Source organism: Gossypium arboreum, chromosome 13 (genome assembly GCF_025698485.1).
Source record: "Gossypium arboreum isolate Shixiya-1 chromosome 13, ASM2569848v2, whole genome shotgun sequence".
In the NCBI taxonomy this organism is placed as follows: domain Eukaryota; kingdom Viridiplantae; phylum Streptophyta; class Magnoliopsida; order Malvales; family Malvaceae; genus Gossypium; species Gossypium arboreum.
Window position 1 is genome coordinate 81,330,142 of NC_069082.1, and position 14,144 is coordinate 81,344,285.

Sequence of the window (14,144 nt, forward strand, 5' to 3'; positions counted from 1 at the left end):
AAACTTCATGTTATCTAATTGAAACATGAATATGATCTACAATAAACAAAAGAAATAAATAAAATATAGCAGCTGAAGAACTCACTCTTTGAACTCCTTCAGATCCTCGTATGAAAGATTTTGATAGTCATCGGGATATTGAACTCGAGAGCTCACCTGTGAAGAAAAAAGCTTTAGGATTTGTTCTAAATCTAAAAAGATCCCAAAAAAGAAATTTAGACAGATATTGGGAAAAATTATTTGAATAATAATAATAATAATGTTTATTAATTGTTTTTATAGATAAATGCTGAAAACCATTGTGATGACAAGCTCAATCACCTTAATCAGTACACTATGGGCAAAAGAATAATGAAAGAACCCTAATTAAGTGGGTAAATATCTCAATCATGCATGTATATATATATAAATGTCAACTATGTATGATTATACTAATTTGAAATAGGTTAAATTTTGTTTTAATCCTTCTATTATGTTTAAATTTGAAATTTAATCTTTATCTAGTTTTATGATGTAATTATTTACTCCAAAGTGTTTAACTAAAAACATAGATTTTTCTTTGAAACATCTGTCCAATACCAAACATTTTAGCATGATAAATGAGAAAGGTATTTTAAGAAAAATTTATGTTCGCATTAATTAAAATAGTTAATTTTGTTAACTACTTAGATTAATCGATGGAATTATAAAAATAATACTAATTATGCTAAATTAAAATATAGGGATACTAACAAGTGTTGGGGTTGTGGTCATTGCACTTCCAATTTCATGAACTTAGGTTCGAACTCTAAAAGTGACACCGTTGGAAGAGGCAATAGTAAATCCTAAAAGGATTAGTTTTCATGGATTGTAAATCGAGCATAAAAGATACCTTGGTCAAACCAAAAAAAATAAAGGACAAGTATAAAATCTAAATATGAGCATAGTAGAAGGATCAAACCTAAATTTGACCTTTAAAGCAATATTTTTGCTTGGATTTCTTAGGGGACATGGCAGAAGCTCATTTGACATACTAAACAACAGTTGCTTCAGATGAGACAAAGTAGTCAATTTTTGTGTTGAATTTCTTGATGATTCGTCTAATAAATTCAGAAGTGCAAAAAGTGTTCTATTTCCACCTTATCACAACAGGTTCTATTTCTACCCTATCTTAAGAGAAACAAGTATCATGCAGCAAATGGGTACCGAAATTTACCGACTAATTGCAGAAGCGGAGAGCGACGACGACGGGACGCAGAAGAGACGACGGCGGACGACGATGAGTAGGTGGTCGGTCGACTGAGATGCCTAGGGATTTTGGGGGAAATTAAGGGATTAGGGGAAATCTATTTTGGTGTTTTGGGGGAGAAGTCTGAGACTGTCGGGCATGAAAGAAGGACTTAACATTAGAAATGAAAACGACGCCATTTTGAAAAAAAAATTCATTGTTTGCGGCACTTATGAAAAGCGCCGCTAAAAGCAATCTATTGCAGTGTTTCCAGGTAAGCGCCGCTAATCTCCAAACAAAACGACGCTGTTTTTGTTAAGCACTAATGTTTTTTGCGGCGTTTATTTAAAAAACACCGCTAATCCCTATATATTCAACTAAAACGACGATGTGTACAGTAGACTTTAATTATTTTGCGGCGTTTTTAAAAGCGCCACTAATACCCTCATATACTAAAACGGCATCGTTTTCTTTAAACTAAACTGTCTTTTGTGGCGTTTTCTATAAAAACGCCGCTAATCCCCTATATTTTCAACTAAAATGATGACGCTTCCAGTACACTTTACTTCTGTTGCGGCGTTTTTCAAAACGCCACTAATACTCTATCCAACTAAAACGACGCCGTTTTCTTTCAGCTATACTGTTTTTTTTGCGTTTTTTAAAAAAGCATAGCGATCTCTTAATTTTTATATTTCATTTTATTTGTTATAATTTGGTAGCCATAATATTTAACTTATGATAGTCAATAGTTAATAATATATCTATATTGCATGATAACTTTGAAATTTTAAGTTTAAATTTCACTTATATAAATTAAGTGTAGAGGAATTAATTTGAATTGAATTCTTTGTTCAATTAACTGTTTAGATTAATAATTTTAATTATTAATACTAATGATGATAAATGTTAATATGATGATAATTAGTTATAATTTATCCTAATATTATGAATTAAAGTTTAAAAGATTTATGATCTCTTCACGATATATGGTACATACTAATTTTTTTTTTTACATTTTACGAAGTAGATAATTTTCAGTTTTTATCTTTTAAGCCCCGATCCATGAACCCACAAAATCCTTCAAATTGTATCTGATTCAACCCAGGTATTGTAGACATTTCCCCATTTTCATCCCCGAGCAATATGCTTAATATTTAATCCTTATATTTTAATTTCTATGGTTTCTATGTGTTTATAATGTTATTAAGTAGATATAGTATCTATCCATATCTTTTAAAAGCATCAATTGATTGTATAAAATTTCATCATCAATTTAACAAATTTCAAGTAAACCACTTAAATCCTAAACCTTTTAATATATATAAAGTTTATAATTTTAATAATTTAAACTATAATCATATATAATTTTAATATATTAAGATAAATATTATATACCTCTTTTACAATTATATAAGAAATCATTTAATATATAAATTAAAAATGATAATTAATCAAAACCCTAAACCTCTAACCCCTATTTGGCCTTAAAATCCTAAACCCTAAACTTGATACCCTAAATTTCACAATACACACATATCTAATTAAACTCTAACCCCTAAACCATAAGCCCTTAACCCTAAACCCCTAACCCCTAACCCGACCCTAATCATTAACCCCTAACACTTAAATCTTAAACTCTAATTGTTAAACCCTAAATCAATACCTTAAACTACATAATTGTAACCCTTAAATTTGTAACTCCTACACCTTAAACCCGAACCATATACCCTAAATCATAAACCCTAAACTATAATGATAATTAATTCAATATTTTAAAATTAATACTATCTCTTTTACAATTATATAAGAAAATATTTAATATATAAATATAAAACAATTAGTCATATACCAAAAACTTTAAAATTATTTTAAATAATAATATTTTAATTTATTTCATTTTAATAAATATTTTCCTATGTTTTACTTTTAAAATTATTCTACGTGTCATTATTTTCTTTTAAGAATTTAAATATACAATTAAAAATAAATTATACTTTTAGCGGCACTTGCTAAAAATGCCGTTAATACTGACTTTTAGCGGCGTGAAAAACGCCGCTATAGATCGATCTTTTGCGGCGCTTTTTTGAAAAACGCTGCTATAAGTCAGTATTAGCGGCGTTTTTAGCAAGCGCCGCTAAAGCCACTAAATCTCAACAAAAAATGACGTTGTGTGTATTTTTTTGCCGCTTTTTCTCCAAGGCGCCGCTAATGGTCAAGCTATAGCATCGTTTCTCATGTAAGCGCCGCTAATTCTCAACATATAGCGGCGTTTCCTTATAAGCGCTGTTAATGCTCGTTTTTTAGTGGCGTTTTTGTGGAAGCGCCGCTAATGCTCTTTTTTAGTGACGTTTTTTGTTAAAACACCGCTAAAAATACTGTTTTCTTGTAGTGCTAACAATCTTAATCACATAGGTTTTTACTTGTGATTTTATTGTTTTTGATAATTGACCTTTTATTCACCCAAACCAACAAACTTTTGCTACAAAGAAGAAATCATCACAACCAACATTTCAAAAAAAACAAGACTAGTGAAAACCTACCTTCCTATGATTCAATAACCTTGCACAACTAGCTCTCTTGATCAGCAAAAATAGAACCTGAACCTACTTAGAAGGTTTTCCATGCAACCTACTATTCAAAGGAAATACATAAAAGCACACAGCCAATCTGATTACAGTAGAAAGCAATGACCTTCCTTTCTCATGCTATAAAACCCAACCAATCATTTGCTGCCAAATACCATGCACCACCAACCACTCTAAATATCATGATAATACCCTCAACCTTGAGCTTCAAGAGTCGTTTGTTTATGTTTGTTTCTACGTAATATTGTGGAAACTAGGAGTTGATGAAAAAATTGGGATTTTGCTATATTCGAACATCTCTAGAAAGAAAATTTCAACTTATTTTTTTGGGATTAACGCTCATGTAGTGTTGCATTGGGTGTTTTTATGGTGAGTGAAAATGAAACCAAGTTGATCCAGCCACACAAATAAAAGTCACAAGTCATTAATTTCACTAAACCTAATGGTTTGTTTCTTTGTAAGAATTTGGATGATGTGTTGATGACAAATTATTGGAATACCCTCTAGGGAATAAAACAGCTTCCAAATGTAAGTAGTGGCTTTTATTGAAATTAAAAAGAAAACAAGTTTATCCAGCTACCAGAATGCCCATATTAGAAGAAACCATTGCTTGAAAAATTCTAAGCCTGTAGTTTTGTTTTTGTTTTTTTGGTTACAACCATAGATTGATTAATGTCAAACATTGGTAATTTAGCTGATTAGTTGTGATGAATGTATTTTAGCTTTCATCTTCAATTCTTAATTCATCAAACAAATTAGACTATCTTGTAGTTGAATTGCATATTGTCTCTAAAATAAGACAAAAATCCCCCCAAAAAATAAAATAAATGTTTATGGTAATTAGGTTATGAAAGTAAGTGATCACCTCTGTCTTTCAATTTGAGAAGAAAAAACAAAATTCTTTTCTCACTACAAAACTAACATTTTATTCACCTTTATGTGCAAATTTTGACCCATTTCTTGTTTAAACTATATATATATTTCTGATTAAATATTTTAATTTCAGAAATAATTTATTGTTAATTAAATAAAAGGACACAATTTAACTTTTTTTCTTATTAAAAAGTTTTGAAATTATAAATAGAAGTAAGTATTTTATTAATTTTTTGTCTATTTTATTTACTTTTATTTTTAAAAAATTTATAAAGATAATTTAGGTGGATGTGATTATTTGAATACTTTAATCACAAACCGTCCATGATGAATTTGAGGCTTAACTAGTTATTTTTAGGAGGAGATTTAATATCCACTTCATAATCTATACTTTTTCTTATTCCTAACTATACTTCATACTTAAAAACTCTATCCTAATCTTTTGTTGATGAAATTAAGTAAAAAAAAAACCCATTTCTTATAATAATATATTTATATAAAATTTATATTAATTAAGTTAAATTTTAAAACTTAGTTTATTCTAATTTCAAATAGTATTATTTTATTTTAAAATAAGAAACAACAAAACACACCCATATTAAAAAATATTTTAATATTCTCTTAATCTAATTGGTGTTTTGATGGATTGTAATACAAACTCAATCGAGAATTAATATAAATAATAGATTATGTGAGTCAAGAGGTAGATAAAAAATATATATTTATACAAAAATTTATGTAAATAATAATTAAAATTTTAGTTAAATGTTAACATAAAAATACTAAAAATTATATAGACTTCAGTTTAATATGCATAAATTTTTCTATATAAAAAACCCTTAAAATAATACTAATTATTTTGTAAATAAGGATACAACTAAGTTAATTAATAAAGAATAGATAGATATAGAGGTGTGCATGGGCGGGCCCACAAAAATTTCAGGCCGTTTTCTCGCCTGGGTCCGGCCCGAAATATGGGCCTAAAATTTGCCTAAGCCCGCCCGAAATAAAATTATTAAGCTTGAGCCCAGCTCATTGACCCATATTAAATTTTTTAACTTATTTTATTAAATAAAAATTTTAAAATATATTAAATAATCAAATACATTTAAAACAAATATTAAAATAAGAAACAAATAAAAATATATTAAAACAATTCTTAAAACAATACACAATTTGAAAAATATAATAAAAATTGATTATATTAAAATTAAAATTAAAATATAAATATAATTAAAAATAAAAAAATATATATTTATTATATAATTTGGGCCGGGCCAGGCTTAGGGCAAAAAATTTTTACCTGAGCCCGGCCCATTTTCTAAACGGGCCTCGTTTTTGTGCCCAAACCCATATTTCGGACCTATATTTTTACCCAAACTCTCCCATTTTTCGGGCAGGTCTTCGGGCAGGGCCGGGTAACCCTGCCCATGCACACCTCTAGATAGATAGATGAATTAAACTAAGTTAATTAATATAGGTAGATTCATTAAGAAGCTAACATCAAGCATTTAATTGATTGACAATAATATAAGCAAGATGCATTATTATAAAGGTGATTGCTTACCAGTTGCTAATCACATTTCATAATTTTCTCCTTCCCATTCTCTGTTTTCTTTTCCTTTTTTTCACAAATTATTTTCTAATGCAAATTCAAATGGAAAATGGAATAGGGAAAAATGGACATGTATAAGAAATCTTCTATAAATACCACCTTCTCCTTCGTTTCATTTCCAGACTTTACCTACACATTTTACAAGGCACAGGATTTCTGGGATTTTTCTGTATGTTTTAAACTCTCTTTCTTTTATTGCTTCTTCTTCTTGATTGTTTTGTTCTCTAATGTTGTGCTGAAAAAAGTTGGAGAAGATAACCACCCATTGCAGTATCTTGATTTTTCTTAGAAACTTAAATAACAAAGAATGAATTTTCTTGTACATTCAGTTTATATTAATTCTTTTCATTTCATATAGCAGCCAAAAACCAAGAAAAAACACTACGTTTTTCCATCTGTTCTTCATTGGAAACCAAGCTATCTTTTCTTACACCTTATTGGGGTTTTTTCCATCTGTTCTTCATTCAAAACCAAACTATCTTTTCTTACACCTTATTGGGGTTTTTTCAGACCTTCATATAACACTTTTTTCAATTCAGCGCGTATTGTTTTTCATTGCATATTAGGTTTTTTTTTTTTTTTGAGTTGCTTCATTACACCCGAGTTCGAGTAATGTAATTCGATTCTACTTGTTTTAACACAACAACTTTCATCACCTCAATTTGGGATTGTAAGTGAGCATCATATTCCTCTTTAATCTCAAGGCAAATTGGAAGAAAGATAAAGATGGCAAGAACAAGAATTACCATCTTTTTTATGGGACTAGTGCTTTGGTGTTGCTTGACAAAAGCGGAATACATGAAATATAAAGATCCGAAACAGGCGGTACATGTTCGAACCCGGGACCTGTTGGATCGAATGACATTGGAGGAAAAGATCGGACAAATGGTCCAGATCGAACGCAGCGTTGCTTCGGCCGACGTGATGAACAAGTATTTCATTGGTGAGAGTGAGACACCACCATAATTGTATCAAATGTAGCAACTTTTGTGTGTCATATTAATGGATACAGAGGATATCGATTTTACTTTTGGCAGGGAGTGTATTGAGTGGAGGAGGGAGTGCCCCTTCTCCACAAGCTTCTCCAGAGGCTTGGATAAACATGATCAATGACTTTCAGAAGGGTAGTTTAGCAACCCGAATGCAGATCCCCATGATTTACGGGATTGATGCTGTTCATGGCAACAACAATGTTTACAAGGCAACAATTTTTCCTCACAACATTGGTCTAGGTGCTACCAGGCATGTTGCTTCACTTAAATCACATTACAATAGTACTGCGTTACTACATTGTTCTTTAAGTTTCTTAGTACATGTTACTCAGGGACCCTAAACTGGTTAAGAAAATTGGGGCTGCAACAGCACTTGAATCTAGAGCAACTGGCATTCCATATGTTTTCGCACCTTGTATAGCGGTAGCTTTATTTTCAATTTTGTTTTCCTGTTTGTTTCCCGGAATTCATTTCGAGTTTGAAATATTGATCTTTGCACAAATCCACAGTCTGTTCTTAACTACTGATTCCTTCCACAGGTTTGCCGAGATCCGAGATGGGGCCGATGTTACGAAAGTTACAGCGAAGATCCCCATCTTGTTGACGCAATGACAGAGATTGTACCAGGATTACAAGGAGACATACCTGCTAAATCTTCTAAAGGCATTCCATTTGTTGCTGGAAAGTGAGCAATTCCATGGTTTACTATACATAACACGAATTCGACTATATAACTTTTCGAAACATAAAGATACAACTTTCTATTAATGGTTTTTCGATGTCCAGTAAAAATGTTGCAGCTTGTGCTAAGCACTACGTAGGAGATGGTGGAACAACCAAGGGCATAAATGAGAACAACACAGTGATCAACTGGCACGATTTGCTTAGCATTCATATGCCAGGCTACTACTCTTCGATTATCAAAGGTGTTTCAACGGTCATGGTTTCGTATTCTAGTTGGAACGGCGTTAAAATGCATGCTAATCGTGATTTAGTCACTGGTTTCCTCAAGAACAAACTTCGATTCAGAGTAATGTTTCCACACTCACAAGCATAACATACAAAAGAACCTTAGGAAACATAACACCAGATTTTGCACCATTGTTGCAGGGCTTCGTCATCTCAGATTGGGAAGGCATTGACCGGATCACTTATCCACCTCATGCTAACTATACCTACTCGATTCAAGCAGCAATCGGATCTGGCATTGACATGGTTAGAGCTTATATTTTATACTTAATTTTATGTGTTTGATCTTCTTACTATATTTTCATCTCTGCAGGTCATGGTTCCATACAACTATTCCTCGTTCATCCACGGGCTAACTTTCCTTGTCAAAAGCAATTTCATCCCCATGAGCCGCATTGATGATGCAGTGAAGAGAATTTTGAGAGTTAAATTTGCAATGGGTCTATTTGAGAACCCATTAGCAGATAACAGCTTAGTTGACCAACTTGGCAGTCAGGTCAGTTTATCCATTGCATGACACGGACCTGAAACAGAAAAAAATAACTATAACCCAACATGACATACCCGAATCTATATCATACGGATTATTAACGAAAACATTAAACAGGAACATAGAGAGTTGGCTAGAGAAGCAGTGAGAAAATCACTTGTTTTGCTAAAGAATGGGCACTCTGCCGATCAGCCATTGCTTCCCTTACCTAAGAAGACATCAAAAATACTTGTTGCTGGTAGTCATGCAGACAATTTGGGTTATCAATGTGGTGGATGGACTATTGAGTGGCAAGGGTTCAGTGGCAACGACCTTACAAATGGTAAAACAAGCAATTTACCCCCTGTTTTAGTGTTTTTAACTATGTTGTTCCGACTCTTGTATGTATCTCCCATTTTCCAATATGCAAATAGCCATCAAGACTGTCCTTATGATCTCAGGTACAACAGTCCTAAAAGCTATCAAAAACACAGTTGATTCAAGCACGAATGTTGTGTATGAGGAGAATCCGGATCCCAAATTCGTCAAGTCCAACAACTTCTCCTGTGCCATTGTGGTAGTAGGGGAGCATCCATATGTCGAAACAAAAGGTGACAGCATGAATCTAACGATTCCAGAACCTGGTCCAACCACAATCAGAAATGTATGTGGAGCTTTGAAATGTGTTGTCATCTTAATGTCGGGTCGCCCCGTTGTGATAGAACCTGATATTGACTCCATGGATGCTCTGGTTGCGGCATGGTTGCCAGGAAGCGAGGGTCATGGTGTGGCTGATGTTCTATTTGGTGACTATGGTTTTTCAGGCAAGCTTCCTCGTACTTGGTTTAAAACAGTTGATCAACTGCCGATGAATGTTGGGGATCCACATTATGATCCACTCTTCCCCTTTGGATTCGGCCTCACTACTGAACCAACTAAAGCTTACTAAGCTATGTCATGTTGGGGATCCAAAACTTTTTTTTGTTTATAAAAGAATGAAAGAAAGAGATGTGATTGTTATAAAGAAGACACAACATTTGTGCATGCTACAGCCTTTTTTATTATGTCAACTTTAATAACTTTTTTGCTTACTTTTTCAAAAAAAAAAATTAATTAACTTCCTTTGCAAAAATAATTAACAGTTTGTTAGTTAATCGTTTTGATGCTAACGTAGCACTGTTACATCAGTCAGAAATAAAAATAAAAAATTTATTAAAATTACAAATTTTATTTAAAATGTAAAAAATAAAAAATAAAACTGGGAAATATTCAAAATTGTGAAAGTTTTAAATATATATATATAAATTATAAATAAAGGCATGTAGATGAACCAAGAAGAGAGAATTATTCTCTCTTATATTTCCTTTGCTCTCTTGTTTTTACTAGAGTTTCCTTTAAGCGTGAAAGTAAAAAAGAGAAAATGGGGATTCTTTTCCTTTGTTTTTATTAACTTTGTGTTTTTACTATAGTTTCCATTGCTTAGACAGTTTTTTTTTTTAATAATAATAAAAAGTGAATACCATTTACTCTCTTTTGAATTAGAGGGAAAATCTAGGAAACAAAATTGATGTTTTCTTTAAGAAGCAAAATACCATTTTATCCTATTAACATTTTAGGTAAGTTATTTTATAATTGAAAATATTATTACAAATAATCATTTCCTTTTACCTTTCCACAATTTCTTCACTTTCTCTGGTTTTACTCCACTTTTTAATACCCCAATTTTGGAGAAAATAAGAAGAAAGAAAATATAAACAACTTTACAATATTAACATCACAATACTTATTCAAAATTATAATTATATCGCTTTTCAATTTTTTCTCATCTAATGAAAATTGTCAACTTCATATTTGATGATTCATCTTAATGCGTTATAGTAAAACATAAAATAGATATTACACATTCAAATATTTTAGATGAAATCTATTAGTTTATAAATGAAAATCAATTCGATGAGACAAATATTTCTTACATATTGGCCTTGATGCAAATAAAACTACATGCTTATTGTAAAGCTATTCTTATATTAATGGTTAAGCAATTAAATGGAGGCATAGTTTTACTAACCATTAAGTATAACATATATAGGCATAGGCAACTTAATATTATCTAAACTAAAACTACGAAAATCAAGTCTACGATATAGTGCACTAGTGTTGTTAGAACAAATTGTATACTATAGAAATTGTTATAGAAATTGTGCACGATCAAATTATTTCTAGAAATAATATCGCAAACTTTGGGTTGCATACATGTGATATAGGGGCTCATAGATTATTTGGTTATCATCCAAAAAACAATCGACCTCTAACTTTAGCTGGTGCTAGTTCAATATGTTGTCAAAATAACTAGTATTGATGAAAATTATTAACATACAACTTTTAATTCTTCAATAAAAGGACATAAATTTTCGTCAAATTGTTTTGCATCATCATTGACTTGGGATGGTCTAACCAGTCATATCAACACTATGAACTTCTTTTCATTATCTCATATGTCAATCATATACATGTAATGTATTCCTTCATGGAATATTTATCATACAAAAACATGAGTATCTCATGTCATTTCTATCCATGGTTTTAATGTAAAACACATAAAGATTACCTTCAGCATATATCTTCTTGATCTAAAAAAAATAATATTATGTTTACAAAATTTTGCATCATACGGAGGTGCAAAATTAGCTCTTCTAGAGCTTTGACAATCTAATGCAATATTAATTAGCTCTTCAGGAGCATATAATAAAATATTATTTTATTATATAATATTAGTAAATGTGTAATTTATTTTTAAAAATATATGCAATTTTGCAATTCTTTTCAATATGGATGATAAAAATTTCAAATCTTAAATTTTTTATTTTTCATATAAAAGAAAATATATTTTATATAAAGAATAAATAAAAATAAAACATATATTAAACATAGTAAAGAATAAGTTCATATCACTAATCAATCACTTTAAGAAGCATGCAGTTAGATACATTGTTTTATATACCATAACACAATAAGATACAAAATATTATAAGGTCGAATAAGATATTAAAGCTACAACTATAGAGGTTTAAAATCAAAATTTTCTAACCTCCACCTCCTATAGCATAATGTCAATTCAAATTTCATTATCATACATTACGGAACATCTCTTTTTATTTATAAGAACTAGTAGAATTATAATGTCAATATAAATTGTGATAATTGATAATTTCATTGTCATTCATTTTATCTAGTATCCACATATAAGTAACATTATGACATTTACTACTAGAAATGTCTAAACCAATGAGAGGTCAATAATATCATTATTTCAACAAAAGAAATATATTTTTATAAAAGTATATGCAATATTTACTTTAGGGAATATGTTGAAATTTTCAAATATCCAAAATTAGTTCAATGATCAAAAGTGATCATTCCAAACTAATCATTAATTTGATAAATTACACAAATAATAATTGCATATAATACACATTTACAATAGACAAGAACAGATAAGAACAATCATATAATTTAAACAAAATTAAAACTGAACCAATAAATTTTAAAAATAACAAATATATATATCCACATAGAAAGCACAACAAATAAACTTGAGAATGAATTTATAAGTTCATAGAGACACAAATAGAGAATTATATAAATTAAACTTATTAATAGAAATCGAATCAAATTTCAAAAAATGATTAGACCTACTTAGATAATTGTGGATGATAAGTAGAGACTATGAGCGTTCCTTACAGTGAAGAGAAAGTGATCATCCTCAAGTAAATCTCCAGCAACCACTCACAATTTTTTTTAACCAAACAATTAAATTTCAATACTAGGAGCACAACAAAATTTTGACGTAAGTTAAGGACCTATCACTCTTGAATAAAATCATGCTGATAATGTCTCATAAAATAATAATAATAATAACAATAATAATAATAATGCAAAAAACACAATAATAATAGATGAGAATAAAGGGAGATTTCTTATAACAGCCCGATTTTGGGGCTAGTCGGAATAGTGGCCTCGGGACCACAAATCTGAAGTTGTAGAAACTATTTTATTATCAAAATAGAGTCATAGCATGGTTATTATAGTGCATGAAAAAATTGTTAGATTAATTTTAACGTTTGTAAGCCTAATTGCAAAAAAGGACTAAATCGCATAAAGTGGAAAAGTCTTAAATTGATAGCTAAAGATGTCAAATAGCTAGAGGATAAAATTTGGGGGTCTTTAAAGAGAAATTAGACCCTTAGAGACTAGGGTGGCCGGCCATAGGAGACAATTTGATTGGAAAGTCAAAATTAGGTGATGTTTGGTCACCAATTTTGACTAGTTTTAAATTAAACAAAACAAAGGCCACATCCCTTTTATTTTTCTTCTTCTTCACTGATTTTTACTAGCCATAGGAGAGTTTTGAACTTCAAAATTTTCAGCAACTTGAGGCACTCACAAGTAAGTGATTTCCATATCCTTTGTTGATAATTTTTGTTTTTTTTTTTTTTGAGACCCTTGAAGCATTAGCTTTCAAATGAGGGGTGTCCATACCAATTTTTGCCCGGGCCCCAACAAGCCCAAAACTAAACCTACCCAACAGCCCAAAACCCAACCTATCCTAACCCAATTACATTAGCCCAAATACTTAACCCTAGCCTAAATAGAAAAAAAATGAGAAGAAAAATTAGATTTTTCAAACCCTAGGTGCGCCGCACCTAGGGCATTCGGCCAACTGTCCTATCCCATCGCCCATACCGCCTGCAGCACCGCCCCCGTCACATCCACCACCCTCCACTTACACCTGCAAAATAAATGAAGAAGGGACACTAAATAATAATAAAAAGGGGCATGTAAATGGCTATAAAAAGCCAAACCTAAATCCATTGTAGGATTCGACATTTTTTTTGTAATACAAAGTATTCGATATTTAAACGGAAGCAAAAAAGGGACTTTTGCAATATCCAAGCACGAGAATAGCACCAAATCAGGCAATCAAAATACCAAAAACGAAATCGAAAACCTAAGGTGAAATTTTTTTATTTTTTCATTTTTGTCTTATTTTCAAATCCACTCCCTCACATATATACATATTAAAAGCATATAAAATAATAATAATAATAATAATAAAATACCTTTTTTGAAATTTCCACGGTGGTTTATGACGGCCAATGATGGAGGTGCATGGCCCACCATGGTGAATTCAGGTTTACCCAAGGAGAGGGGAGAGCATTCAAACCCTTTTAAAAAAAAAACCTGAAAAATGAAAAATTTAGAAAAAAAAATTCAATTTTATAAGCTTCATGAAACAGCGCCGTTTTGGACTTAATCCCCAGTGCTAAAACGACATCGTTTTATCCCTTTGCCTATGCACCGACCCGATTCGACCCGACCCACCTCAGGATCTGCGTGTTTTTTAAACGGAAGGGCTAATTGCGCTTTTAGCCCT

The 14,144-nt window shown here is 31.1% G+C and overlaps 1 protein-coding gene across 2 annotated transcripts; it reads left to right on the forward strand.

Moving 5' to 3' along the window:
- Positions 1-6,192: 6,192 nt before the first annotated feature.
- LOC108489524 (uncharacterized) lies at positions 6,193-9,744 on the forward strand. Of its 2 annotated transcripts, none has more exons than XM_053024127.1 (10): positions 6,193-6,449; positions 6,956-7,223; positions 7,318-7,522; positions 7,605-7,695; positions 7,812-7,957; positions 8,059-8,302; positions 8,383-8,487; positions 8,555-8,737; positions 8,849-9,053; positions 9,172-9,744. In XM_053024127.1, exons 2-10 carry the CDS (start codon positions 7,007-7,009, stop codon positions 9,657-9,659), a joined length of 1,884 nt encoding a protein of 627 aa, XP_052880087.1. In that variant the 5' UTR covers positions 6,193-6,449; positions 6,956-7,006; the 3' UTR covers positions 9,660-9,744. The 2 variants fall into 2 exon arrangements, with proteins under 2 accessions (XP_052880087.1, XP_017649633.1); XM_017794144.2 differs by having other exon boundaries at positions 6,194-6,449; positions 6,985-7,223.
- The last annotated feature ends 4,400 nt before the right edge of the window (positions 9,745-14,144 follow it).

Excerpts from the sequence above, each read along its gene's own strand:
- LOC108489524 (XM_053024127.1), top strand. The coding sequence starts at position 7,007 with ATGGCAAGAACAAGAATTACCATCTTTTTTATGGGACTAGTGCTTTGG. Across the intron at positions 7,958-8,058 it reads ATTCCATTTGTTGCTGGAAA|TAAAAATGTTGCAGCTTGTG; the intron begins GTGAGCAATTCC and ends TTCGATGTCCAG. Across the intron at positions 8,303-8,382 it reads AGAACAAACTTCGATTCAGA|GGCTTCGTCATCTCAGATTG; the intron begins GTAATGTTTCCA and ends CCATTGTTGCAG.